Raw genomic sequence first — 27,704 nt, 5'->3', positions numbered from 1 at the left:
CTTACCGCTACCTCTGAGACCGCTAGATATATCGACAATTATTCTCCTTCCCCCGGTTTCGATAGTAGCAGGGTAGGTCTTTCAAGGCCTGATGGTATTCCGGAGTCCATTCAAAATTGTTCTTCTTCTTCAGAAGTTAGAAGAAGTGATGACATTTTTTTGAGGATCGAGAGATGAACCTGCTTAAAGCAGCCAATCTTTCGGTTAGCCTCTATACTTCTTTTACACTCGTTAGTTGTTCCTCTTCATTTGATTGTACTCGAAATAGGCATCAAGGAAACTTATTAACTCGTGCCCAGCCGTTGCATCAATCATTTGATCGATGTTTGGCAATGGCAATGAGTCATTAGGGCACGCCTTATTCAAGTATTTATAATCTACGCACATTCTAAACTTGTTGTGCTTGTTTAGAACCACAACTACATTAACTAACCACTCGGGATACTTTACCTCCTAGATTGAACCAATGTCGAGTAGCCGTGTTACCTCTTCCTTACAAACATATTTCTAACCTCGGCTATTGGATATTTCCTTTGCCTAACCGGAGAGAAGCTCGGGTCCAGGGTTAGCTTGTGCATGACCACTTCTAATGTGATATCTATCATATCCAAGTGCAACCATGAAAAACAATCAACGTTAGCTTTAAGGAAATTAATAAATCCTGACCTGAAGTCGGGGTTGAGTCCTGTTCCAAAGTGAAACTTCTTTTCCAAGAATTCTTCAAATGAAACCACTTGCTCGATTTCTTCTTCAGTGGACTCAGATGAGTCTTTCTCCTCCAGTACCTGAAAGTATCTTGGAACCTAATGGGATTCCAACGACTCCTCGCCTTTGTCGTCTTAATTTGGTTAGGGAGGAAGTGTCGATTCCTGTAATTGCTATTTGCTAGGTTCCTTCCCTTTGCTGCTGGAAATTGACTCTGTGTTCATTTATCTTGTTGCCGGTTGATCTCCTCTTATCTGCTTGATTTCCTTCGGGGTCGGGAATTTCAGCAGTTTGTGATATGTTGATGGTACGACCTTCATCTCATGTAACCATGGCCTTCCGAGGATTATGTTGTAACCCATGTCGCCATCTACCACTTTGAATAAGTTGGTCTTGGTTACCCTTTCAGCATTCCTGGGCAGCAGGATCTCTCCTCGGGTTGTCACACTTGCCAAGTTGAACCCAACGAAGAGTTTTGTTGCCGGAATGATGCTTCCGATTAGGTTTTCTTGTTCTAGCACTCTCCATTGAATGATGTTGGCTGAGCTTCCTAGGTTAATCAAAATATACTTAATCTTGAAATCTAAGACATTAAGAGAGATTAATATGGCGTCGTTATATGGGAGAAGAAGTCCGTCAGCATCTTCTTCCATGAAGGTGATGTCATCTTCGATGACTTCTCGGAGTCTCTTGTTGTGGGTCACTGATTCCTTTTTTTACTTGGCCGCCGAGAAGGTTACACCATTGATTTATTCCTTCCGAAAATCATGTTGATAGTCAACCAAGGAGGGTATCCCGCTATCTTCGAGGCATCTTCCTCATCCCGGCTACCGCCGTAATTTTTCTTGGATCGATCACTCAAGAGATCCATGAGTGGCCATTTTTCAACAATATCGCCACCTCTTCACGTAGATGGCGGTCGTCCCCAATTCTGTGGCCGTGAGTCCCATAACACTCGCACCATAGGTTACGATCCCACTTGCTGGGATCAGATTTGATTGGCTTTGGAAATCATGCTTCTTTAATATTCCTCATTACTAATACTATTTCCACTATGCTAATGTTGAAATTGTAATCTGACAACCTGTGATATGTGGAATCGCGGGCCTCGATACTTCTTTTTCTTGTAATGATTTGTTGCTCCGGCTGTGATTGGTTCTTCTGTCAGGAGCGAACCTTTCCAAGGACCGGAACCCTTTGCCGACTCATCCCTTGGCTCTCTCATAAGGCAAGAAACAACCTTTAGAAGATTGTCGATCCGTATCAAAATCACTTTTGATCTTATCCTGGTTCTTGTCTCGGTCTCGTCCTCTGGTTTATGTCGGGAACTCTTGATTATCTTCTATCCTTATTTTTGACTTGTAACAGTTATGAACATTTGCTCATGTCGTCGCTTAGAATTCGAGTAGGCTTTCCTTCAGCTTTTGGGAGGCGTCGCAACTCCTCGGGTTCAAACCCTTTATGAACGCCTCCGCTGCCCACTCATTTGGTACGTCCGGTAAAAGCATCCCTTCTTTCTAGAATCTAATCATGAACTCCCTCAACAATTTGAACTCACCTTGAGTGATCAAATATATCTGCCTTTCTGGCCTGGACTTTTCTGGCCCCGACATGAGCCTTTACGAAGGAATCTGCAAGCATCTCAAAAGAGTCAATTGAATGTTTGGGTAAGAGTGAATACCATGCCAAGGTCCCCTTTGTGAGGGTTTCTCCAAACTTCTTCAGTAGAACCGATTCGATCTCATGTTGAGCCAAATCGTTCCCTTTTGCAACCATGGTATAAGTTGTGATGTGCTCCTGCAGGTCCGAAGTCCCATCGTATTTTGGTATGTCCGGCATCTTGAATCTCTACGGATTTAACTCAGGTGTTGCGCTCAGTTTAAATGGCAATTGAGTGTATATTTTTAAATCTAGACCCTACAAAACAAGTGGTGCACCCGGAATCTGATCCATTTTGTCGTGAAACTCCTTCATATTTTTATCCATCCATTCGTTCATCTCCCTTATGAATCTCATGAGCTTATTTTTGAAGGGATCATTACCGTTATCGGTACTAAATCCACTAATAGTCCCCCAGCACCGTCGAAGCTGACCTCACCCTTCGGGGTATTGTTATCAACTCTTTGAGCCATTTGATTTTTAGGAACGCTGGGAGGAACTGAACCCCTTCCATTTGCGTTGTTGGAAGCATCTAACAACGCCTACTTCAATCCCATCATGACCTAATCATGCCTTGAGAGGTGGCCCATGATGGCTTTCTGTTGCTCTCTTAGGATCCTTACTGTTTTCGTGATGTATTCTTTTTGCCATCGTTGGGAGTTGGCTCCCATGCATGTCAGGGTAACTATCCTCCACGGACCTGGGTTGCCTCATCCCCGCTCGTTGTGGGTGTCGCTGATTGAATCCTCATGTTGAGGTAGATTTTCATGGCCCTCAATGTTGTGTAAGATGTTGACATCGTTAGTTGCCATTTTTGATTTTTTGCTAAGGAACAGAGAATCAAACAAGTTAGTAATAAACGCAAGGATCAACTCAATTACGCAATTGTCTAAGCCCTAAGCCCCACGATGGGCGCCAAATTATTTACCCGTAAAATGATATAGTTGAATTTGGTACATGGTTTATAGACAAGCGAACCGATTTGATCCAGAAATGGTAAATAAACAAGATTAAAACTAAGACTTAGCGATTAAGATTGAAGAAAACGACAAGCCTGGCTCAGAGAACAGCGTCTCCGGGGACAAAAATAAGAGTAATATAAAAGAGAAAATAAAGTTGTTTAATGGAGACTGAAAGTAGAATAAATCATAAGTTTTTCCAAGAATTTTGTGTGCTTACAATGGCTGTTGAGCCTACTATTTATAGCTATACCTAGGAAAACAAGATCATAGGATCAAGCCCCTCTTAAATGACAATAAAAGAGCCATATTAAATAAGCTCCCTTTGGGGTTTATCCGATAGTAACTGCAGCTTGTTGTTCCTGGCATACTTGACTTCACCTTTTACCTGTTTTCAGTCCAACGTAACACGCTATCATTTGACCATTTATTATAAACTAATTTTACCCTATACAGGCGTTTAAATGAAAAAGTCATAAGTTTGTATACCAGGATGATACACATGTGTAAGTTTAGGTGGCCACTAGGCCTTTTTAATTAGGTACAAGCTACTCTACTGCTTAATTAAAATAAATTCAGATGAGAAATGCAATATAATCATCCTTTTATTATATAGTCTTCCTTTGGTATAGGCGAGAATAGGAGTGTACGAGAGGGAGAAAAATATGCAAGTATAGGAAGATAAGAAGCCAACCAACAATCAAGTTGTTACTAAACCGTTGTCAAAACAATAAACAAAATTTATGAAATAAACTGGAAAATAAATAAATGAAAATGTTAAATAATTTCGAGCTCGTGGAATTCAATGTATGTCTTTAAGGAATTTAATCCTCTTACTGTTGCCCAAGATTTGGATTAATTCTTCTGTTAAGACTAAAAGTCAATACAAATGAGCAGATTTGCGATTACGGTTCATGAGGAAGAAAAGGGGAAAATCGTCTTAGATAGAGGGGTATTTTCTGATGTATCAACAAAATGAATGGAAAGAATAGTAAGAATGTCACTTAGCCCCTATTTATATTTGGGCCTTTACAGTGTAAAACCAAATAAAAAGAACTGCTGATACAAATAAACAACGGGCTAGGACCAATTACTCCACCTTTTGTGTTAGCCTAATCTTCATGGTCCAATCTTCAGGTAACTCCAAGTCCCCCCCCCCCCCCTCAAGTTAGAGGGTGGACACATGCCCAACTTGCCAGTCAACGTGTGATGGTCCAGGCCTGTCAAAGGTTTAGTAAGAATCTCATCTAGTTTTAAACTAGTAGAAACATGGGATAGAGATATAAGACCAACCGCCAACTTGGTATGAATGAAATGGCAATCGACTTCGATGTGCTTGGCACGCTCATGGAACATCGGGTTTTTGGCGATATGAATAGCATCCTGGTTGTCGCACAAAATAGGAGCTGGGAAAATAACAGAGATACCTAAATCACATAATTGTCGAACTAACCAAGCTAACTCAGCTACCACCCTACTCATGGCTCTGTATTTAGCCTCAGCTGATGACAGGAAACAATGTGCTATCTTTTAGACTTCCAAATGATGAGACTACCACCCAATTGAATACAAAACCCAGAAATAGATCGCCTAGACCCGGGGCAAGCTTCCCAATCACTGTCACAACTGGCCAGCAAAGACAAATCAAAAGGATTATTCAGCAAACCCCCAAATCAAATGTGCCCTTTAAGTATCTCAATACATGTAAACAGGAAGTCATATGTGGAACTCTACGTCGCTGTAAAAATTGACATGTTGGACGGCGAAGCATAAATTTGTTCTTGTGTGGGTCAAAAATTTGTTTCCCAACTATACTCCTATAACTTTCAGGTTGAGGCAGTAGCTCCCCAACATCAGAATGCAACTTGTGCTTCATGTCCAAAGGACTAACAACAGCAGAAACATCAACACAGCTGTATTCAGATAGCATATTAGAGATAAACTTCTTTTGAAACAAAAGAATACCTGACTTAAGATAACAAACCTCATTACCCAAAAAGTAGTTAAGCAACCCAAGTCCTTAATTTTGAACTGATCATCCAAAAGGCTTTAAGAGCAGAAATATCAAACAAGTCGTCCCAGTTACAATGATGTCATCTACATAAACAACTATAAGGGTAGTAAAACAGCCAGTTTTCTTAATGAACAAGGAGTAGTCATTTAATGAGTGATTATACCCCCTAGAGTAAAGTGCATGAGACAGCTTGGCATACCTTTGCTTAGAAGCCTGTCTCAAGCCATAAAGAAACTTTTGCAATTTGCATACCAAAGTAGTAGACCCAGAAGAAACAGAAGAAGTAGAAGCAACATAATGACCTTGAGGAAGTTTTATATAAACTTCTTCATCTGGATACCCATGCATAAATGCATAATTAACATCCAACTGAAATAAGAGCCACCATTTTTTTAACAGCTACAACAATCGCACATCTAATAGTGCTTATTTTAACAACAAGAGAAAAAGTTTCCTTAAAATAATCCATTCCACCTCAGTATCACTTCTAACTACCAATCTAGCTTTGTATCTCGAAACACTGCCATCAACTTTGTATTTAATTTTATACACCCACTTACACCCTATAAGCTTCTTCCCAGAAGGTAGGTCAACAATTTTTCCAAGTATTGTTTGTACTTAGGGCCTAAAATTCTTTTCTCATGGCCTCCTACCAAGCAGGAATAGCGGCAGCCTGAGTGTAAGAATGAGGCTCTACTGCAGCATGTGTTGTAGTAGACATGAGTAAAGAGAAGAACATGAAGCAGATGAAGGGAGTTGGACCACATAATCCTTCAAATGAGTGGGGAGCTGATGGGTTCTGGAACGTTTTGTGGCTTCAGAAACAGGAGGACTGCTGATTCAATAGGAACGGTAGGATGAATGGGAGTAGGATCAGCAGTGGTGTGGACAGAGTTAGGATCATTAGGAGTGTTATGTATTTCAGCAGTAGGGAGAGGAGCATTTGGAGGGACAGAAGAGCAGTAACAGGATCATGAGTAGAATCATAAAAAGTAGGCATTAAAGGAGGAAGATGAGAAAAAGCAAAAGATGACAAAGTATAAGGAAAAACACATTCATGAAAGATGACATCCCTAGAGTAGATAACAGACTTAGTGATGAGATTGTATAGTTTGTACCTCTTTTTAGCAAAGAGATAGCCTATGAACACACAAGGAGATGCTTTAGGTTGAAACTTATGTCTATGACACTTGGGGACACTAGAATAGCAGAGGCATCCAAAAGGTTTTAAGTGGGAATAAGAAGGACCAGCCCCATAAAGTAATTCAAATGGAGTCTTATTGGACAAAAATGTAGAGGGAAAACTATTAATAAGATAGGTTGCTGTTAAAACACATTGTCCCCAAAACTTGGTAGGAAGATTGGATTGAAACAATAAAGCTCTTGAAGTTTCTAGTAGATGTATATGTTTCCTTTCTACCACACCATTCTATTGTGGTGTGTGTGGACAAGTTGTTTGATGTATGATACCATAATCAGAAGAGAACTGAATGGCTAAATTGGAGAAGCCAAGCTCCAAGGCATTATCACTCCTAACCTTTTGGACAGAAAGGTGAAACTGTGTCTTGACCATGGCTATAAATGCTTTAAGTAAAGTAAAGGCATAGCTCTTGGAATGTAAAATATGTGTCCATGTTGCTCTGCTATAGTCATCAATTATTGTCCAAATTGTTTTGCTCTAGAATAGGTTTGGGTGTGGCATGGTCCCCAAGTGTCAACATGAATAAGTTGAAATAATGAGATGGAATGGGAAGAACTATCTGAGAATGGTAACCTAGGTTGTCTAGCTAAGGGACAAATAGGACAAATAAAAGACTACTTAACAGACTAGTCATTAGAGATAGAAGATATATGCTTTATTTGAACAAAAGGAACATACTCCAATCTACAATGCCAAAAACATCATTTTTATTCACATTAATTGGAACAATACAAGAAGGTAAAGTAGAAATATAACTGGGGTTCTCATTTTGCACATTTGAACAATACCACAAGGTAAAGTAGAAGCAGACTAGTGGCTCACATTTTGAACATTTGTATGCAAAGAAAATTCAGCATTTTATACTACATTATTGAAAGAAGAAACAGAATTATCAGGTGATGGGGGAGAAGCAGAATAGTTGAGGTGAAACTTGTATAATCCTTGGTCCATTCTACCAAGTTCTAGAAGCTTCTTCATAGAATGGGCCTGTAGAATTATACAAGAAATAGAAGTGAATAGCACATAACAATTGAATTGTGTTATTAGCTTACTCACATAAATTAGATTGTATGGAAAGATGGAATATGCAAAATATTATGTAGATTGAAAGATGATAACAAAGTGAGAAAACCTGTACAAGTTACCTTGACTTTGTAACCATTAGGTAGAGAAATTATTTAAGGAACATGAAGGGGTGTAATATTAAAAAAGAGGTCCTTATTTGAAGTCACGTGGTCAGTTGCCTCTGAATCCACTATCCAAACCCTTCCAACTACACTAGTCAACATGCGCACAGTAGAACTACAATTTAAACACACAGGCAGAGAAGAAGTACTACCAGTAAAGTTGGCAGATCCCATTAGAATAGGTTGAGGCCTTGAAATACCTAATGTAGAGTGACTGAGCAACTGCATCAACTGGGAGTACTGCAATTTGGTGAGACCAGGAATCAAAGAGTTTGGATCAGTTGGAGAATATAGTGCAGAAGATTCAGAAGTCTGCCCCTTAGAACTTACAGCAGTACCAAACTTTTTACCCTTTGTGAATTTAAAATTTGGTGGAAAACTATGTAATTTGTAGCATTTTTCAATTGTGTGACCAGGTTTCTTGTAATACTTGCAAGACAAAAGTAGCCTTAGGCTGATCAAAATTGGATTTTTGGTTGCTTGGATCAAAGTTCACCCTTTGTGTATATTGTTTTGTAGATGGGAATTGAGTAGGGAATCTGTTAATGTTGGAATTTGCAATAATAGAGACTGGCTCTGAGTTAAACTGGGAATTAGGAACAACTTGTCTCTGTTTTTTGTCTTGCAACAAAATATTTTAAACTGTATCAAGGGACGACAGTGGTTGCATCATCAAGATGTTGCTCTTAAGACCCACATAAACCTCATTTAGACCCATAATAAATTGGTGAACCGTGTCCTCTTCCTTCTCCTTCTGGAGATCCTCCTTAGCAGCACAAGTACAAGAATTTGAATGGCTGGTACACATAACCCCCAATTCATCCTAGAGTTTTTTAAGTTTGTTATAATATGAAGCTATGTCGAGAGTCGCTTGATAAGTAGATGCAAGTTCTCTCTTTATTTGAAAAGCCTTGGTTCCATTAACAGTCCCATACCTATTATTATTCAATTGTTTCCAGATGCTTTTAGCAATTTCAGAATATTGTATACTTTCAGCTATATCTGGAGAGAGTGAATTGATTAACCAGGATATGACCATATTATTGCAACTGTCCCACTGCCTGTACTGGGGAGAATCCACGGTAGGCTTGGTTCAAGACCCATCGATAAAACCTATTTTATTTCCAACATATAGAGACATGATTATACTCCTCCTCCAACCCCCAAAACTAGTCCCCGAAAATGCCGAAAACGGCACACCAACCAAAGACACCCTGGTACATCGGAATGAAGGAGGAACAATGGACTTGAGGGTTCAAGAGTATACGTAGGAGAGGAAGAACTCGAGTTCATAGTAGAATTAACCATGATAACAGAGTATAACAACAAAAATTTCACAGCAAAGAATATTATCAATTCATGCAAGAGAACAAACAAAGATGAATCTACTACACTTCTTCGCAACCTGAAGAAGAAAGGCCTTGAGAAACCTCAACAACCGCAACCAAATGAGTGCTCAAAATACAGAGTTGAAAAAGAAAACCCTAGCTTTAGCAAAGAACAATAGAACTCCAATAATCACCGAAAACCCTAACTTTGGCGAAGAACAACAGAACTCTGATAATCACCAACAAACTCCAAAAGAAAAAAAACAGAGTCGTCGAGGAAACTTCCTCAGTTCGAAAATTGAACAAAAAACCAATGAAAACTTCGTATTTTGAAACCCAGCGAAAATTGAAACAATGATGATAAACCTGATGAAATTGGATGAGGGTAACATCGGTCGATGTAGAACGGCGGGGACCACCTGATTACCAGCTCTGATACCTGTTAAGACTAGAAATCAACACAAATGAGCAGATTTGCGATTAGGGTTCATGAGGAAGAAAAGGGGAAAATCGTCTCAGAGAGAGGATATTTCTGATGTATTAACAAAATGAATGGAAAGAATAGTCTAGAATATCACTTAGCCTCTATTTATATTTGGGCCTTTACAGTGCAAAAACAAAAGAAAAAGAAATGCTGATACAAATAAATAATGGGCTAGGCCCAATTACTCCAGCTCTTGTGTTGGCCTAATCTTCGTGGCCCAATCTTCAGGTAACTCCAACATCTTCCATGGAAAGCAGAATACATTGTTCTGTAATAGTGATACTTTAAATTAAACAACTTCGGCAAACTCTAAGAATGAAGCAAATCGCACTTGACACTTATGTTTGTTTTGGAAAAATAATATAGATAAGAGAGGAGAAATTTCGGAATTTTTAGTGTGTGAAAAAATAAGATCAAGCCTTTTAAATTTATAAGCAATGAAATGGTAAGATGGAGAGACAATTCAAAAGGTGTCTTTTCTCACTCACCTTAAAAACCCAACACAAGTTTTATATATCAATCTCAAAAAAGTCGAAAGGCCAAGAATGGAATGAGGTCCTCTCTAGGATCAAAAGAGGCACCCAGCTAAAAGACTCCCGTACTTGCCATGAAATTCCCAAGTCAATTATAAAGAATTATCCCAAGGAACCCAACTACCGAGTCGTCGTCCATTTCTCCTGAAATACACAATTCCATTGCCACCAAAAGAAACAAGAAAATCCCAATCCACTGTAGCCACCACCATGACACCACCACCAGTCTTCATCTCCTCCGCCACTCTCCATACCCTCCTTTCTCACAAATCCCTCATCGACCACCTTCAATTTTCCCTCCCCACCTTCACTTCCACCACTCAATCCCCTCTTCGCCATGCCCACCAAACAAGCCCTTCCACTTCTCTCCTCCTTATGCCTTCTTGGTCTTGTTCCCCTTCACTTCCCTATATTGGTGTCAAGCTAGTCACTTATCACCCCAACAATTCCACCCAAAATTTACCTGGGGTTCACGCAAGTTATGTTCTTTTCAATTCCATCACTGGACAAACCTTAGCTACTATGGATGCCACTGAACTCACCGTCTACCGAACTGCATGCATCTCAGCTTTAGCTTCTAAGTTCTTATCGAGACAAGATTCTGAAACCCTTTTGATGATTGGTGCTGGTACTTTAGCACCACACTTGATCAAGGCACATCTAACAGTTAGGCCAAATTTGAAGAAAGTGATTGTATGGAACAGAACTGCTGATAAGGCAAAAAGGGTGATTGAAAAATTGCAAAGTGAAGGTGGATTTGAAGGGGTGAGTTTTGAGAGTAATGGGTGTCTTGAGGAAGTTGTGGAGCTGGGAGATATAGTGAGTTGTGCAACGAATTCGGAGACGCCATTGGTGAAGGGGGAGAAGCTTAAAGAAGGAGCGCATTTGGATTTGGTTGGATCATTTAAGCATTCGATGAGAGAGTGCGATGATGAAGCGTTGAAGAGGGGGAAAGTGTTTGTTGATAACGAGGCTGCGTTGGTAGAGGCAGGGGAATTAGTAGGTGCATTTGAGAGAGGGGTTGTTACAAGGGATGAGATCGCTGGGAACTTGTTGGAATTGATCAAGGGAGAAAAGAACGGGAGAACAACTGCTGAGGAGATTACTGTGTTTAAATCAGTTGGTTCTGCTGTTGTTGATCTTCTCACTGCTCAACTGGCATATGAGACTTACATGAAAAGTTGTTAGTGAGAGTTACTTAATTCTGTTTTCATATATTATCTGCGACTATATACATCATAATAAGAGAAGATAAGGATTTATTTTCTATGAAGTGTTTATTCTAGGTTTCAATAACATAGCCATGCAGTTTAATGTTGTTTATCAAGACATATCAAAAGATGTAATCTTTGGACAGGTTTTACCTGGACACCGTGGTTCTTATATACTTCTTGTTGAAGTTTGTGATATGATAATGTTGTGTGGATCCAATTTTTAACTTAAAATACTATTGACTGTGCATGCTTCCTGATAAAACATCATGACATGGGAAGGAGCTGCATCAGCAAAATCAGATGTAGTTAATTGCTCTAAGATGATAAAACACTTAGCCCAACTGGTTATGGAAAGCACCTTGCAAAGTCTAGCACAAGACAGAAATTTATTCAAAAAATATATTAACCAAAATTGCAGTAGAATGGGACTATGGAGGTCACAAGAACAGTAAAGGGAGATAGTTATGACCTCCACCGAATAAATAATATGATGGGATGGAACAAAGAGTCTTTACATTCTGTATACAATTTTGAGCCAAAACTACAACAAAATCTATAGATACTGTAGACTTTTTGTAGTCTAAACTTTTCATGATTCAGCTTGGTGAGTTTCTTGCTTCTGCAACTTAGGGTGGAACCTTGGATACAGCAAATCATTTAATTGTCTTTCAGCACTATACTCCGAGGAGGCCTGCAAATAGAATGTTATATTACTTTTACAGGAAAATGAAATAGTTACTGTTTTGGAACTTAGAAGTAGCAGAAAATGATTCTCAAAAACCAAAACCTTGTGGTCAAAAATAGCAAATATGATAAATAAGCAGAAGCATTTCTCTCCATTCGATCTCGATAATAAATATTCATTCTGGTTTTACACGTAAACTAAGCCTGCATGTCAGGTATGTATCAAAGACATGGTAATCCACATTGACAACAGTTCATTTGAGCTCAGCAGATATGCAGCAAAACTGGAAATGAAGTTCGAATCTCAAAAACAAAACACAAGTATTATAAATATCATACCTGCTTTTTAAAGGAAAACCGCAGTGTCTGAACTTGTGCTCCAGAGCAAACTCTCAGGTCAAAACCAAGGCTGTCTACACCAATCAGAGCCACTTCCTGTCATACATGGCAAAAAGAAGTAAGATGAAGTAGCCAGTGGGACAGGGACACCACACTAAACAGTGATGTGGTTCAAGTCTTACAGTTCCATGTTAATGCATCAAACAGACCGCAAGAAGGGTATGTTCTCGTATTAGAAAAACAACAACAAATGAATAAACAATAAAACATCAGAAAACAAGCAGTTAAATGATGGCTACATTGTGTGTCTGCTCGCACGTGTAAGAGAGAGTATTTTATTCACAATAATAGCGTCAAGTACGTGCTGGGGGCACACAAAAGCAGCAGCCTAGTTTCCATTTCAATGATGTAGGAAAGTAACAAAATCGATCAGTTGTCTACCATTTTAAAAAAATGGCTCCAATATTTGGAAATACCTGCATATGCAAGTCAATCTCATTCCAAGGAAAGGAGGTTTGGGGAAAGAAGGGGAGGAAGAGTTGCGTGTTTTGCTTTTATATCACTTTATTTGGCTGTTAAAAGGGCAAACCACTCGATGGATTGTAAAGCATCATATTTCTGAAGAGAAGGGAAGAAAAACAAAATCTAATCATCTAGAAAATATCCAGGGAACTAAGATTGGTCATACCTCCACTTGAATTCCCTTGCATCTCCAACAGAGAGATCTGAGAGCCTGTGTGGTGTTTTCTCCTACAGCTTTAAGCCGCGATATAATGTTGGCAGCTGAATGCGCTATCGCATCAGGTTTAGCTTGACTAAAATCATCTAACTCCACTAAGATCTGTGCCCACCATTAGAAAACATAAAATTGATTAACCTGAGTACTGATGGGTAGATTCACAGGAATCTCGCAATTGCAAAAATTGTTAAGCTTTTCGATAGATTAAGAAAATAGATTGTATGCACCTACACATTCTAAAACATCAAGAACATTCTAGTGTGAGTTACATGCATGACATATAGCACTCATTTGCGAAATACAAACAATATGGATGATAATGACTAATGAGTCACTGTATTCATGTATAATAGTTGATTACTTGATTAGTACTGACGGAAAAGCATCCCATGGAACTTGTCCCCAGGGTTCAGCTTGGTAGCCAAATCTCAGAGTGCTATAACCATGTCATCCAAAATCTATCATGACATAGAACAGGAAGACTGTTTCTGCTGTCAATTCCAAACTAGCTTTCATCTTTGCATGTAACAACTGCAGCAATTTCAGGACAGAACTTTTCCCCTTATAGAAAAGGGACAAATGAGAAGAGTACCCTTTTTCTACTTGTTCAAAATAATAGTATGCTCTTTTCTCGTAATATTTTTCTTTTTCGACTTAACAAATAAGGTGTCACACACTTATAGCTGCCCCCTGTGCCACCGACTGTAACCCTTATGAGATTATCAAGTCCAACTTCCCGTACTTAATGACGATAAGCACTGGGATGACACAAATGATTCACAATAGTTACATAATTGCACTCCACAGATGCAGATTGAGGCAAGGAAAGTATTGTAATGCTGACCAACAAATTCAAGGTGGAACCTCATAAACCTACAAAACTTACTTGATGCCCATGTGAAGAAATTAACTGAATTTTAATCATCTCTAGCTTGTAAAATGAAGTTCCATTTCCAAGGGTTTCGTCCTTCTCCAATTCCTCTGGACAACTTGGGCCATCTTGCGAAGATCCACATTCATGTTTGTGGCCATTGACTTGAACACTACAGTTTTGCTTATATTCTGCAACTTTTTCTATTTGGTCTATACCAGCATGATTTGATTTATGTTCAGATATCTGCTTTGGAATGGCAGCGTGCTCTTCAGGGAATGCTAGCCTTAGAAGGCCCTGGATAACAAGACCTGCTGGAGGCTGATCCATAAAATCTATAGGATCATCTGTCACAACCTGAGCAGCAAATTAGACCACAAAATTAAATGTTTGATTTATTCTCCATGGCAGATGAAAAAGCTATATGTAACACATATAGAGAACTAAATGTAACATGAGGAAGTCAAATTGATAGTTTTCACACTTTTAATTTCATTGCATACAATTTATCAGGACATTTACCTCAGTAATTGCTTTGGCAAAGTCTATTGGATGAGAGGAACGCATTGTCTCTAACGTAGCCCAATCCCCCAAGTCAGGATCCCCATTCTGATCTTCTTCATCATCAAGAATGGAAACCCAATCCTGTGAACAAGTTTATAAACTGACAATGACAGATAGAACAGCAGTCATATTTGAAAAGTAAGCTATTTAAAATGAGTAATACCGATTCATCATCATCGTCATCCTCATTATCATCATCATCGTCGTCTTCATCAATGTCCTCTAAATCATCTATATCGACACCCTCGTCATCAAATTCATCTATGTGGTAATCAGTTTCAGATTGACCTGATGACTTCATCTCATTCATCATTTCGGATGTATCTAAGCCAATAATTACTTGCTGCATTTTATTAGAAATTAAGTAAGCCTTCAGAGAAAACCAAGTAGTTTTCTAATGTGGAAGTTGCCATCTGTGAGCTCTTTTTAGTTTATTTTTCATTAGTTTTTTTTATAAGGTTTAACTTTTCATTCGTATATCTCCATAGAATTAAATGGAAAGCAGAAATATGTGGATTGATGATAGCGGAGGTTCCTCACATTTTTTTAAGCTCTTCTACCATATCTCTCAGAAAGAAAGAGCTTTTAAAAGATAATTGGATTTCACAATAGAGTGGTAGGAGCAATGCTCCAGCTTATAACCCAATGCAACACACGAATCTTTCCACAGGAAGATGATCATAAAAGTCATAATCAAGATAATACCATACTATGTTGCGCGGACTCTCCAAAATGATGCCGCACCCGTGTTGGATCCTTCAAAAACACATCCGACACGCACCCGGAAACATTTTCGGAGAGTCCGAGTAACATAGATACCATATTGAAAATTTGTCTCTTATGATGGATAAGCTCGTGAAACATTACATCTGGGCTATTGAAGACCATGAGTTGTTATCATGATTCCTGTTTTCTAATTTATCAAAATGAGGGAAAATGACCATGACATGATTAGTAAACAATAAATGCTTAATCAGCATCAACAAAAAGGAAAGTAGCTAAGTGATCCGCAAACGGTTATCCCAAAATGAAGCACAATCATTTGAATCCAGTAGTGGCTACTATATCAAAGTTACTTGCCGAAGAACAAGGAAAAGCAAAATAATACATTGTTTGGAGAAACACAGAAGCGCCTAACAATGAAAACTAACTGAACTTCTTAGTTCAATTGTTCCTTACCACAACAGTTTCTTCTTCTGTTGGATTTTTCAGAACATCTTCGTCGTTCTTTACTTGAAAGTAGACATCTGATAAAAAGGGAAAGCACATAAACCTTGAGGATTGTAGATAAGCCACTAACCACAAAGAAGAAAATTATTAGCTTGAGCAAAACATGCTAATAAAAAGAACTGTGAATCTTACTTCCGAGTTCATCAGTTGTATAAGGCAAATCTGGCCAGAAAATGTTCGCATGCATTACATCACTGACTGCACTTGAAAACATGAGTGTCGCTTTGCTATTTACCTAGACATCAAGTGAGAAAGGCAATATCAGCTAACCATAGACAACCAGCCATAATGATCACCAGCCTAGATTATATTTTGCTCAAGAATATCAGGAAGCGACTGAGAGCCTGTGGACAATGCCCTGTCATTTATAATTTAGCAAGGGTCCATTTCAGACGACAAATAGATCCTTGAAATCTACATTGACTAAAAGCACAAGGCAGGAAAGCATTTTGCAGAGTCAGCAGTAAATTCTATATGTCAAAGGGTATTATTTGCATATGCTCATACAATAACAACAGCTCCATTTCAGTTCCAAACAAGTTGGCAGGGGCGGATTTACGCTTATCGAAGCGGTGTCACGCGACACCGCTTCGTCAGAAAATTTTACTAAATATATGTATTAATACTGTACGAAACTGTTAAGTAGGAAAAAATGACACCACTTGACATTAGTTGTGTGTTGGTTTGTTGGTAATGTGCTTGATTTTTCTCTAGGAGGTCAAAGGTTCAAACCTCAACTAAGACATTTTTCTTTTGTAAATATTTGCTTAAGACTCACCAAAATAAATAGATTAAGACTATTTCTTGTCTAAAAGTATGACAATCAAAGTTATATTCCAGTTTTTTTTTTCTATAAATTTTGACACCGCTTACAAAAATTCCTGCGTACGCCCCTGGAAGTTGGGATCGACTATATGAATCCTCACTGGCCACATTACTCCATTTAGACACATCTCATGCCAATATTATGCAAATATAAATAGAGTTTTAAGTTTTATGCACTGATGTTGTAAAAAATATTTTAAACAATCAGGTCATTAAAAAGTAATTACAGGTAACTCTATATAATAAGATTTGATTTATAACCTAGAATAAATAGTATGCAACTGATGGTGTAAAAAGTTCATTAAAATGTTAGTATATATATAACATAAATCCATACAAATAAAAAGTATCAAAAGTTTTGTATATCTTCCAAGTGTATAAATCTCTATATTACAATCAAGCTGCTTAATGGACCCAAAATATCTTTCCCTCTTCAGTAATAAGTCGTAGAATAATCTTCTTAAATTTGTTAATTAGAGGAAATAATGTGTTCATAAAATCATCAAAAACAATGTGTTGCTGAATAAGTATGTTTTGCAGAAAACAGTTAACCTCAATAATTGTCCTAGAACATTCAGCTGGCTTGAGTTGAGCATCCTCATTCTCCATTAGTTCCAACTCCCCAATGTCCTCAGATGGATGATATGATGTACTCTGTTTTACTGGCTCCGAACCGGAGCTAAAATGATCCTTTGCAGTTGCTTTAATTCCTCCATTTTTGTCCTTGCGCGTTCTTCTTCCACCACCAGCACAATTGTCCGCCAATCTTCCAAATTTATCCCTGCAAACAAACTCTCAAATCAATTGAGGCCTTTAGTTAATTGATAACACTGTGCTCCAGCTGCAAGGAAGAAGTAGCAGTACCGAGGTATGAAGAAGCTGACGGAATGAGATAAACGGCGGGAGATGGCGTCGAAGTTCACAGCGGAGAAATGGACGGTGGCAGCGGCATGTTCTACCGTTAGCATTCTTCAAATTTCCCCAATTGAAATGAAATCAAAGCAGAGAAACTATTCCCTTAATATCTCGGTGTATGTGATGAACTATTCTCTTAATATCTCGGTGTATGTGATGAACTATTCTCTTAATATCTCGGTGTATGTGATGATTGGGCCTTGTGGCTCTCTTTTATCCGTTTAAGGCTTGTCAAAACCTTTTACGTCTTTCTTTATTCGTTATATGCGGTAAAGATTCCCTGCTTGCCTCTCTACGTCCCTACAAATGTTTCCTTTATTTTTGTTCGAGTTTGCCAAAGTCATTAGCCAGTTACCATCTGTCTACTTGCCTGGATCATTGTATGGTCTTGTATCTTATTTGGGTGCCAAAGTGTGGATAATCGATTCCCAGTAAGTATCAAGACTAGCCTCGGTGAAATAATGACGAGGTTCGAGTCATATGATACTTACTAGTCAAATAATATGTGCAATATATCAATAACTGGCAATAGAATGTATAACGGAAAATAATATCACAATCTCGTTTAGAACTGTCACGCCCCAAACCTGGGGAGGCGTGGCCGACACCTGATGCCATACTTGGCCCGAGCGTAGCACTCTGTAACTGTGAACTCTGGAGGGGTAACCCTCAACTTAGGTCGACGAGGCCTACCTGCAAGCTGACAATACCAATCAACGCCGACAAGACTATATTCTGAATCATCTAAAAATAACGTCTATCTCATCTGAGGGGTAAACATACTCAAACGCTCATATACATAATTGTGCAGGCCGACGAGGCTGCCATGAACGTCTACAACCAACAATATCAAACTGAACATGTACACAAGGCTGGCAAGGCCACAATACTGACATACAACATATACGATCCTTGTCTACAAGCCTCTAAGGATAACAAAACTATATCATGGTTAGGACAGGGTCCCAACCTACCCATCGAGTATGTATATAGAAAATGGACTCCCAAATCTAGAGCAGGTAACTCCGAGGGAGTGGAGCTTACCAATCAAGCTGATGTCTGGATATGTCTACTGGAAGGCCTATTCGGCTGTCTATCAGAACCTGAAGGCATGAAATGCAGCATCCCCAACAAAAGAGATGTTAGTACGAAATAATGTACAGAGTATGTAAGGCAATAGAATAACTGAAAGTTGAAACTAAGCTGAAAATGTAATAACAAAAAGTAACGGAGTCAAAGATGATATGAAGATATGCTTACCTGCTGATATTGACTCAATTCTCTCAATATAGTAAGTAAAATAACTATCCGGCCCTATAAGGCTCGGTACGTGTAACTGGTCTGCCGTAGTAGGCTTGCTCATAGGCTCTATGCCATACCAGGCTCGATATGTGTAACTGTTCGACCGTAATAGGCTAGCTCATAGGTGCTCGACTATACTAGGCTCAATATCTAAATTATTACTCGGCCATTTTTGGCTCACTCATAGGCGCTCGGCCACAGTAGGCTCGGTATATAATTTACCATATGATTGGAGGTTGCCCAATAGGGTCCTACTGGCTGAATGAAGACAATACTTAACTGAATATAAAGTTATGATAAGGAAGAATACTACAACTTACGAGACTAGGATAATATACATAAATTCAGTAATACGAACTTCTCTTTAAATCTCATTATCAAACGCGTTTAGTTACGAGATCATGCCAAAATGAAGGAAAGGTTTATCCTTAACATACCTTAACCCTGTTGAGTCCTTAATACCTTCCAAGTAACTATTCAAACAACTCAACTCAATCTACAATAGCATAAGGAGATTCATAATCAGTGCTAAGTAAAGGCTAAGTCCGTAACTTAAGCTAGTAGCTCGTTTATGTAAATTTGGGAAGCATCTCCTCAGTAACAATGGCCTCCTCCAATACCATATACCAACAACAACAACCAGATCAATTCAACAACCATAAATATTAATAACAAGACACCATATAAAATCAAGTCACAACTATTTCATGACGAGCGACAAGCTCGAATTGGAATCTGCATACCCCATATCACCCCTTATAGGATTATTACTTTAACTTAACAATATCCTTAACATGATAATAAAGTCATACATCAATGATTCCAGCCTTGTACCATATATTTATCACAAATAAAACAGTCCACAACTCCAACTATCATCAATTGCATACCTCCTACAATAGCTTCAAGTCGAAATCCAAGCTATACTTAGCTTCCAACAGCCCTAAATGGCAATACAACACCATAGAAGTGCTAATTTCACTTGAGCTAATCTTCAAGGTTAATCTTAGGTTAAATCATCAAGGTTCACTCTTAATCACTTATGAACTGCTTAGGAGGGTTTCTGAGAGTATGAGGACGAAGTTAATTACCTTATAGAGAACTCACAAGCTTTAATCCAGGATGTTGTTAGCTCACAACAACCCTCAATATCATCACAACATCATAGAAATATTGTTCTTCACCATATCTAACTTTTGATATGAAATATAGTGTAATCACTTTGGAATCACCCTTGAACCTCTAGAATCTATTTAGGAGGGTTAGGAGGAGTGCAGGGATGAAGTTGGGTAGAAAAATGAGCAAGAATGTTCGTCCAGATCGTTTATAAAACGAAGTAGGTCGACCACCGCCTACGTGGGTCTCATAGGGAGCTGCTTGTGCAGTCTCACAAAAATGTGAATATCTCTCTATTCTGGTGTCGTATCGACGAACGGTTTAATGTGTTAGAAACTAGACTCATAGATCTTCAATTTAGTGGGGTTCACTTCGTAACTCAAAATATTTTGAGAGAAAAACTCAGTGACATTAGACCCAAATTTCAGTTAAATTATAAATGTATTTTGTGTCGACTTTTGTTCTACAACTTGTTTGATTTCAAACATACAAATATTGTATGATTCAATTACCTCAAAACACGACCTTCTTAGCATATTAATCATTCCTAGTTTTACCCCCAAAAGTACAGGTTATAACATCTTTGATTCGTTTAGCCTCCAATCCTCACGATACTTCGTAACAATGTGTTAACTCATTATTGTCTTTGTAAGGGTCCTTAAACTCTCCGGCTTATACTGATTCACTTAAGACGCATTCCAACAATGAAAGTATGGGGTGTAACAAGAACATTTGATAAAAATTCAATGCAAGTAAAGGGGCCAGTTTTGACAACAAGTCATCAAATAGAAATACAACCATATCAACCTTGTACCCACATTTTTGTCACAATAGCGGTATTTACCCTTGTCACTCTGCACCCGACACAATAATAATACCCGCCATTATCGCACCGTACCCGACATAATAGAAATAGCCACCCTTATCACTCTGCACCCGACACAATAGCAATATTTGCCCCTATCGCACCCGAAAATAATAACTATATCAATCATAATCGCACGACAACAACCTCGTGCCAACACCCAAACAATTCGCCCAACGGGTCCACAAGTGCCATAATTACAATGATGCAACTTGTAAAATCATCATCAAATACATACACTCTCAATTTGTCAACAGAAGGGCACACAGACATGGAAATAAATAAATGTGGATGAGTGTTCAACATATAAACCATGACTACAACTAAATCAATTCAGCAATGATCCCATAAATGCCTAACTTTGCCAATTTAGAAAATAAAAATCCTAAACATGATCTCTACCATGAAAAGAGTAAGCTCGCATAGTCATACAATAAAATTATACATGTATCAAGAAAGTACACAATCAAATCACGACATACTAGAGATCTAAAGTCTAATCCGGTCATTTTTCATATATAGCACCTGCATATGCGCTTTTTACCTCGAATTTACATCGCATCACAATATCACAGATTAAACAAACACGGTACAAGCCCAAGGGTTATTCCCTCACACAAGATTAGGCAATATACTTACCTCAAACAAGGCAAATCAATACTTTAAAAATCTGTTGCCTCTTGAATCGGCCTCCGAACGGATCAAGTCTAGCAAAACAACTCAATAACATAAAATACGGGTATAGAAATCAATTCCAAGTAAAAAATCTCCAATCTTTATAAAATATCAAAAATTCAACCCGGGCCCTGATAACTAGGGATTTTGTAGTGTTTTATGCTCCTTCTTGCTTACGCTTTGGTTATAAATTGTTACAAAATAATCCCAAAAGGCTCATAAGTTGTGCTTGATTGCAGGTTTGATCGACAAAGTGACAAAATGTCAAGGATCGGCTCAAAAGGAGTGAAACCTGCTCAAGTATCAAAGACCAAGTAAAATGAGGGCAAACAAGCCTAGTGCGGACCGCACAAAGTTGAATGCAGCCGCACTAGATGGTTCAGAGAGTTGGCAAAACCAGGCTTCAGGCGACGCGGTCGCGGTACACATAGCGCGGTCCGCGGTGAAGGCTCCGCGGCCGCACTACCTTTTTGTGCGGTCCGCGGACAAGAGATTCAGAGAGATGGAACTATGCCAAGTCCAAGCCATGCAGTTCGCGGTCGTGATTGTGCGGACCGCGCCAGCTGCCTCCGCGGCCGCGGTCCATTCTACGCGGCCCGCAGAGGCCAAGTTTAGAGAGCTCAGAATTGAAGTCAAAGAGCCTAGCGTGGCCGCGGTCCATTTCATGCGGCCCGCGCTGACCCCGCAGGGGTATTTTTGTCCAGTTTTTCCAGCCTAGTATAAATAGGACATTTTACCATTTTTAGGTCATCAGTTATTTCCAGATTTTGGGCTGCGCTCGTGAGACTCATTTTGTAGCCATTTTTGGCATCTTAGCTTCAAATTAACGATAGATTCTTGTACTTTAATTTAGTATTTAATTAATATGTCTTGTTCTTCATCTATTTCTTCATTTTCTCCTTCAAGCATGAGTAGATAAACCCATTAGCTAGAGTTGTAGCTCAACCCTAGTGTGGGTAATTGATGGGTGTTGCCATCTAGGGTTAGATTGACTATGGGTGTTTGCTATTTGGGTTGATTTTATGTTTTAATCTATAAATTGGTGGTTGCAAACACTGATTTGTGCTTTGTGGATTTGACTCTTCTTGAGAAAGAGAGTCTAAGTCTCCAAAATTGACCCAACAAGGAATTGGGATGGACTCATGAGAAATGATAGTCCCAATTAACGGGTTAAACCTCGAGAGAGTAATCACCCTACTTGAACCCTAGTTGCTTGATCTAATTTGCCTACCCATTTGGTCTCGAGAGAGTCAAGTGGGCAAAATCACTCTCTCTACCGAGAGGTGTGAGAGTGGGTAAAATTGTGCAACGGTTATAGCATAAGCCCCAATTATGTCAATCGAACCTTAGTAACATCTACCCGTCAATTAGCCACCTAGGTGATGTCATGACCCTAGTGCCCTTCTTCCCATTAGATACAACCTTAGCAATTATTTCGTAGCATAATCTAGTTTCAATTAGTAGTTTGATAATAGTAGTTTATAATTGAAAAACCCAAAAATGTTGGAAGTGACATTTAGAACAATTACACGACTCTAGTCTAGATAGATACCCAGCTCCAATTTCTAGCTCTCTGAGGAATTCGATCCCGACCCTCATATCGGGTAAAAGCTATTGCGACCCTCTCTTCCTACTTTATAGTAGTGTGGAGTTGGCAGCGATCACTTTTTGGCGCCGTTGCCGGGGAGCTAACGGTTTTGGCTATCTATTTAGTTAGTTTTGTGTGTTGTTCTTCTTTCCTTCTTATTTACTAATTTGTGTGTGTGATTACTACAGGTACCAAATGGCTTTAAACGCGAATGACCCTCTTGGAAACGTGCTTGCGGGGGAGGAGGTAGATGAAATTGGAGACGATGAGGTGCCTCTTGTACCTCCCGGACGTGGACGAGGCCGCCAGGCTAATGCTAATGACAATGTTCCAGACCCTCCTCTGCCACCTCCAAGAGCGGTTCCTCGGGTGCTACCAAATCAAGGATATGCGAGTGCGATTGTCCCTCCCAGAATCCGGGCGGGCAATTTTCAGATAACTAATGTGATGCTGACCCTACTTGAGCAGCGTGGGTATTTCACGGGCGCTGCGGATCAAAATGCCTACAAACATCTAAAAGGGTTCGTGGATACATGTTGGGGTAGCAAGCAGACGAATGTGTCCGAAGATGCTCTTAGGTTGAGACTTTTCCCGTTCTCACTTCGGGGAAAGGCATTGGATTGGCTAGAGAGACTCCCCAACCATTCCATCACAACTTGGGATGAGTTGGCGGATAAGTTTATTGCTAAATTTTTCTCACCCGGGCACATGGCGGCACTTCGAGATGAGATATTGGCTTTCAAGCAAGAACCCACGGAACCTTTGCATGAGATTTGGGAGCGGTTTAGAACAATGGTGAAAGAATGCCAAAACAACGATATGACTGAGGCGATGATTCAACAAACCTTCTATCGGGGCATCAATACTACAAATCAATGCATAGTCAATCAATTGGCCGGGGGTAATTTCATGAAGTTGTCTTATCACGAAGCTTGCGAGATTCTTGATGAGATGGCGGATACATCTTCCGCATGGCAAATTAGAGCCAATGTTCCCCAAGGTGACCCTACGGTTATTCATTTGCATAAGGAGTTACACGACCATGGGCAGGCTATAGCGGAGTTGACAACTACTATGAATCAATTGGCTAAGGCACAGTTGCAACAAGTCCAAAACCCTCGCCAAGTGAATGCTATGGAAAGTGTTAATTTGCTTACCAACAAGAGAAGGCAAAGAAGGCAACAAAATCAAGGGAATTCCGAGCAATTTGATGATGATTGTGATGGGTTTCAAAATGAGGGCTATGATGAGCAAAATGAAGAGGTACAATATGTTAACAACTATCAAGGCAATAGAGGCAACTCTTCAAACCAACAATGGCGACCCCAAGGTAATTGGGGCAATCAACAACAAGGTGGTGGTAATTGGAACAACAACAACCAAGGCGGTAATTGGGGGAACAACAATCAAGGCAACCAAGGGCATTGGAATGGTAATAACAACAATTGGAACAACAATGGTCAAGGCAATTGGAACAACAATGGAAACCAAGGCAATAGGGGGCAAGGCTTTCAAAGGCCCCCCATGTACCAACAACCGAACAATCCACCCCCATTCCCTTCTCAAGGATCTAGTTCTTCGGGTAATGATATGGGAAGAATAGAAATGATGTTCGAACAAATGATGAAGAAGAACCAAGATTCCGATGCTCAATTGGCTTCCCACAATACCTCCATTCGGAATTTAGAGGTGCAATTAGGCCAAATCTCTCAATCGTTGAATAGTCGCCCAAAGGGTGCTCTACCAAGTGATATGGTAGTGAACCCTAAGGGTGGGAACAATCATGTGATGGCGGTTACAACAAGAAGTGGGAGAGGCGGTGATGTGCATGCCTCGAAAGATAAGCAAGTTGTGGATGATGATGTTGAGTTGCAAGAAAATGATGTTCCTTTGGTAGTTGAAGATGTGGTAGAGAATGGGGTGAACAATGATGTGAGGATTGACATTGATGAGGCCGAGGTGGAAACTCAAGAGGTCGTGAACCCATCTAGGGAGCACATAATTGACATGCCGGAGCCGGTGGTGCTAAAAGCCAAGGCACCTTTGCCTAGACCACCTCCGCCTTATCCTCAAAGGCTAGCCAAGCAGAAAAGTGACAACCAATTCCGAAAGTTCATTGACATGATGAAGAGCTTATCCATCAACGTGCCTTTGGTGGAGGCTTTGGAGCAAATGCCTGGGTATGCGAAATTCATGAAGGATTTGGTTACAAAGAAAAGATCAATGGACTGTGAAACTATTAAGATGACCCACCAACTTAGTGCCATAGTACATTCAATGGCCCCGAAATTAGAGGATCCTGGTGCTTTCACTATCCCTTGCACCATTGGTAGTGCAGACTTTGCCAAAGCTTTATGTGATCTTGGGGAAAGCATCAATTTAATGCCCTTCTCAGTTTTCAAGACTCTAGGTATTGGGCCACCAAGGCCAACTTCCATGAGATTACAAATGGCAGATAGATCAATGAAACGTCCTTTGGGTATAGTTGATGATGTGCTTGTCCGGGTGGACAAATTTATTTTGCCTGCGGACTTTGTGATTTTGGATTGTGAGGTGGACTATGAGGTCCCAATTATTCTAGGGAGACCTTTCCTTGCAACGGGGAAGGCATTGGTTGATGTTGAAGCGGGTGAACTAACTTTCAGGGTAGGTGATGAGAAGGTCGTCTTCCATGTTTGCAAATCCATGAAGCAGCCCAATATCATCGAGGTGTGCTCATTTGTGTACATTGTCACAGCTGTGATAGTGGATGACACAAGTTCTATGATCAACGTGGAGGATCCCCTTGAGGCCGTGCTATTAAATCTTGATGTCAATGATGATGCAAGCAGAGTGGAGTGTGTCAATTCTCTACATGGGATGGGCTCTTATTCCTATGAGCCAAGAAAATTATCTTTGGATCTTGAAAATCGAAAAACTCCACCAACCAAACCATCAATTGAGGAGCCACCGGTGTTGGAGTTGAAGCCACTTCCTCCACACCTCAGGTATGAATTTTTGGGCTCTAATTCAACTTTACCAGTTATTCTTTCTTCTTGCCTTACTAACATGCAGGTTGAGGCCACTTTGGCGGTGCTTCAAAGGCGAAAAAGGGCAATTGGATGGACTCTGGCGGACATTCGGGGAATAAGCCCCGCATTTTGAATGCACAAAATTATCTTGGAGGATGATGCAAGGCCTTCCTTAGAACATCAAAGGAGGTTAAATGAGGCAATGCAAGAAGTGGTGAAAAAAGAGGTGATTAAGTGGCTAGATGCAGGTGTGGTGTATCCAATCTCCGATAGCTCATAGACTTCTCCGGTGCAATGTGTGCCGAAGAAAGGTGGGATGGTTGTGGTGACTAATGACAACAATGAACTTATTCCCACTCGGACGGTTACTGGGTGGCGGGTATGCATGGACTACCGGAAGCTAAACAAGGTGACCCGAAAGGATCATTTCCCTTTGCCATTCCTTAACCAAATGCTTGACCGTCTTGCGGGGTGAGCCTTTTATTGCTTTTTGGATGGATATTCGGGTTATAATCAAATCTTAATTGCTCCGGAGGACCAAGAGAAGACCACTTTCACATGCCCATATGGTGCATTTGCTTTTTCTCGGATGCCGTTCGGGTTGTGCAATGCTCCGGCGACCTTCCCAACGATGCATGATGGCTATTTTCACCGACATGGTGGAAGATATATTGGAGGTCTTTATGGATGATTTTAGTCTGGTTGGTGATTCCTTTGAAGAGTGTTTAGGACATTTGGATAGAGTCTTGGCCTGATGTGAAGAAACTAATCTCGTTCTCAATTGGGAAAAATGCCATTTTATGGTTGAAGAAGGTATAGTGTTGGGTCACAAGATTTCTAAGCATGGGATTGAGGTAGACAAGGCTAAAATCGAGGTGATTTCGAGACTTCCTCCCCCCACTTCTGTCAAAGGGGTGAGGAGTTTCCTTGGGCATGCCGGGTTCTACCGGCGATTTATCAAAGATTTCTCGAAGGTTGTGAATCCCCTTTGCAAGTTGCTAGAGAAAGATGCAAAGTTTGTTTTTGATGAAAAATGCATGGAGGCCTTTGAACTTCTAAAGCACAAGTTGACCACCACCCCGATCATTACCGCACCCAATTGGAGTTTGCCCTTCGAACTAATGTGCGATGCAAGTGACGTTGTGGTTGGGGCGGTGTTGGGCCAACGAGTGAGCAAAATGTTCCACCCCGTGTACTATGCACGTAAGACTATGAATGAAGCTCAACGAAATTACACGGTGACGGAGAAGGAATTGTTGGCCATTGTATTCGCCATGGAAAAATTTAGGCCATATCTTATGGGGGCTAAGGTAATTGTGCACACTGACCATGCCGCCCTTAGGTATTTGATGACTAAGAAAGATTCCAGGGCAAGATTGATGAGATGGGTATTACTTCTTCAAGAATTTAATTTGGAAATAGTGGACCGGAAAGGTAGTGAGAACCAAGTTGCGGATCATTTGTCCCGCTTGGAAGATGAAGGAAGGTCGTGCGATGGCTTGGAGATCAATGATACATTCCCCGATGAGCAACTACTTTCTGTGTTAATGTGTGATATGCCATGGTTTGCGGATATTGCAAATTTCATTGTGACTGGCATCATCCCGTGTGAGCTCTCTTCTAACCAAAGGAAGAAGCTCAAACGGGATAGTTTGGACTTCTATTGGGATGAGCCATACTTGTTCAAGATTTGCAC

At 39.9% G+C, this 27,704-nt stretch overlaps 2 protein-coding genes across 2 annotated transcripts; one reads left to right on the top strand and one right to left on the bottom strand.

The window, feature by feature from the left end:
* Nucleotides 1-10,031: 10,031 nt before the first annotated feature.
* Nucleotides 10,032-11,482, top strand: LOC109214211 (delta(1)-pyrroline-2-carboxylate reductase). The gene has a single exon (XM_019378109.1). It carries the CDS (start codon nt 10,281-10,283, stop codon nt 11,256-11,258), a length of 978 nt encoding a protein of 325 aa, XP_019233654.1. The 5' UTR covers nt 10,032-10,280; the 3' UTR covers nt 11,259-11,482.
* Nucleotides 11,483-11,653: 171 nt separating this feature from the next.
* Nucleotides 11,654-17,666, bottom strand: LOC109214210 (uncharacterized protein At3g49140-like). The gene is made up of 10 exons (XM_019378108.1): nt 17,401-17,666; nt 17,089-17,317; nt 15,844-15,946; nt 15,661-15,728; nt 14,645-14,824; nt 14,440-14,562; nt 13,933-14,274; nt 12,996-13,148; nt 12,308-12,403; nt 11,654-11,975 (listed from the first exon to the last, which is right to left on the bottom strand). The coding sequence occupies exons 1-10, from the start codon at nt 17,502-17,504 to the stop codon at nt 11,874-11,876; spliced, it is 1,500 nt and encodes a 499-aa protein (XP_019233653.1). The 5' UTR covers nt 17,505-17,666; the 3' UTR covers nt 11,654-11,873.
* Nucleotides 17,667-27,704: the final 10,038 nt, after the last annotated feature.

Source organism: Nicotiana attenuata, unplaced genomic scaffold, assembly GCF_001879085.1.
Source record: "Nicotiana attenuata strain UT unplaced genomic scaffold, NIATTr2, whole genome shotgun sequence".
In the NCBI taxonomy this organism is placed as follows: Eukaryota; Viridiplantae; Streptophyta; class Magnoliopsida; order Solanales; family Solanaceae; genus Nicotiana; species Nicotiana attenuata.
This window is presented reverse-complemented; position numbering and strand designations above follow the sequence as displayed.

Bases quoted from the DNA above. Each gene is read 5' to 3' on its own strand.
- LOC109214211 (XM_019378109.1), top strand. From the start codon at position 10,281: ATGACACCACCACCAGTCTTCATCTCCTCCGCCACTCTCCATACCCTC.
- LOC109214210 (XM_019378108.1), bottom strand. From the start codon at position 17,504: ATGCTAACGGTAGAACATGCCGCTGCCACCGTCCATTTCTCCGCTGTG. The intron at 15,947-17,088 runs GTTAACTGTTTT...CTTGATGTCTAG, and splicing joins GTTCTAGGACAATTATTGAG to GTAAATAGCAAAGCGACACT. The intron at 12,404-12,995 runs GTATGACCAATC...CATGTATGACAG, and splicing joins GCAAGGGAATTCAAGTGGAG to GAAGTGGCTCTGATTGGTGT.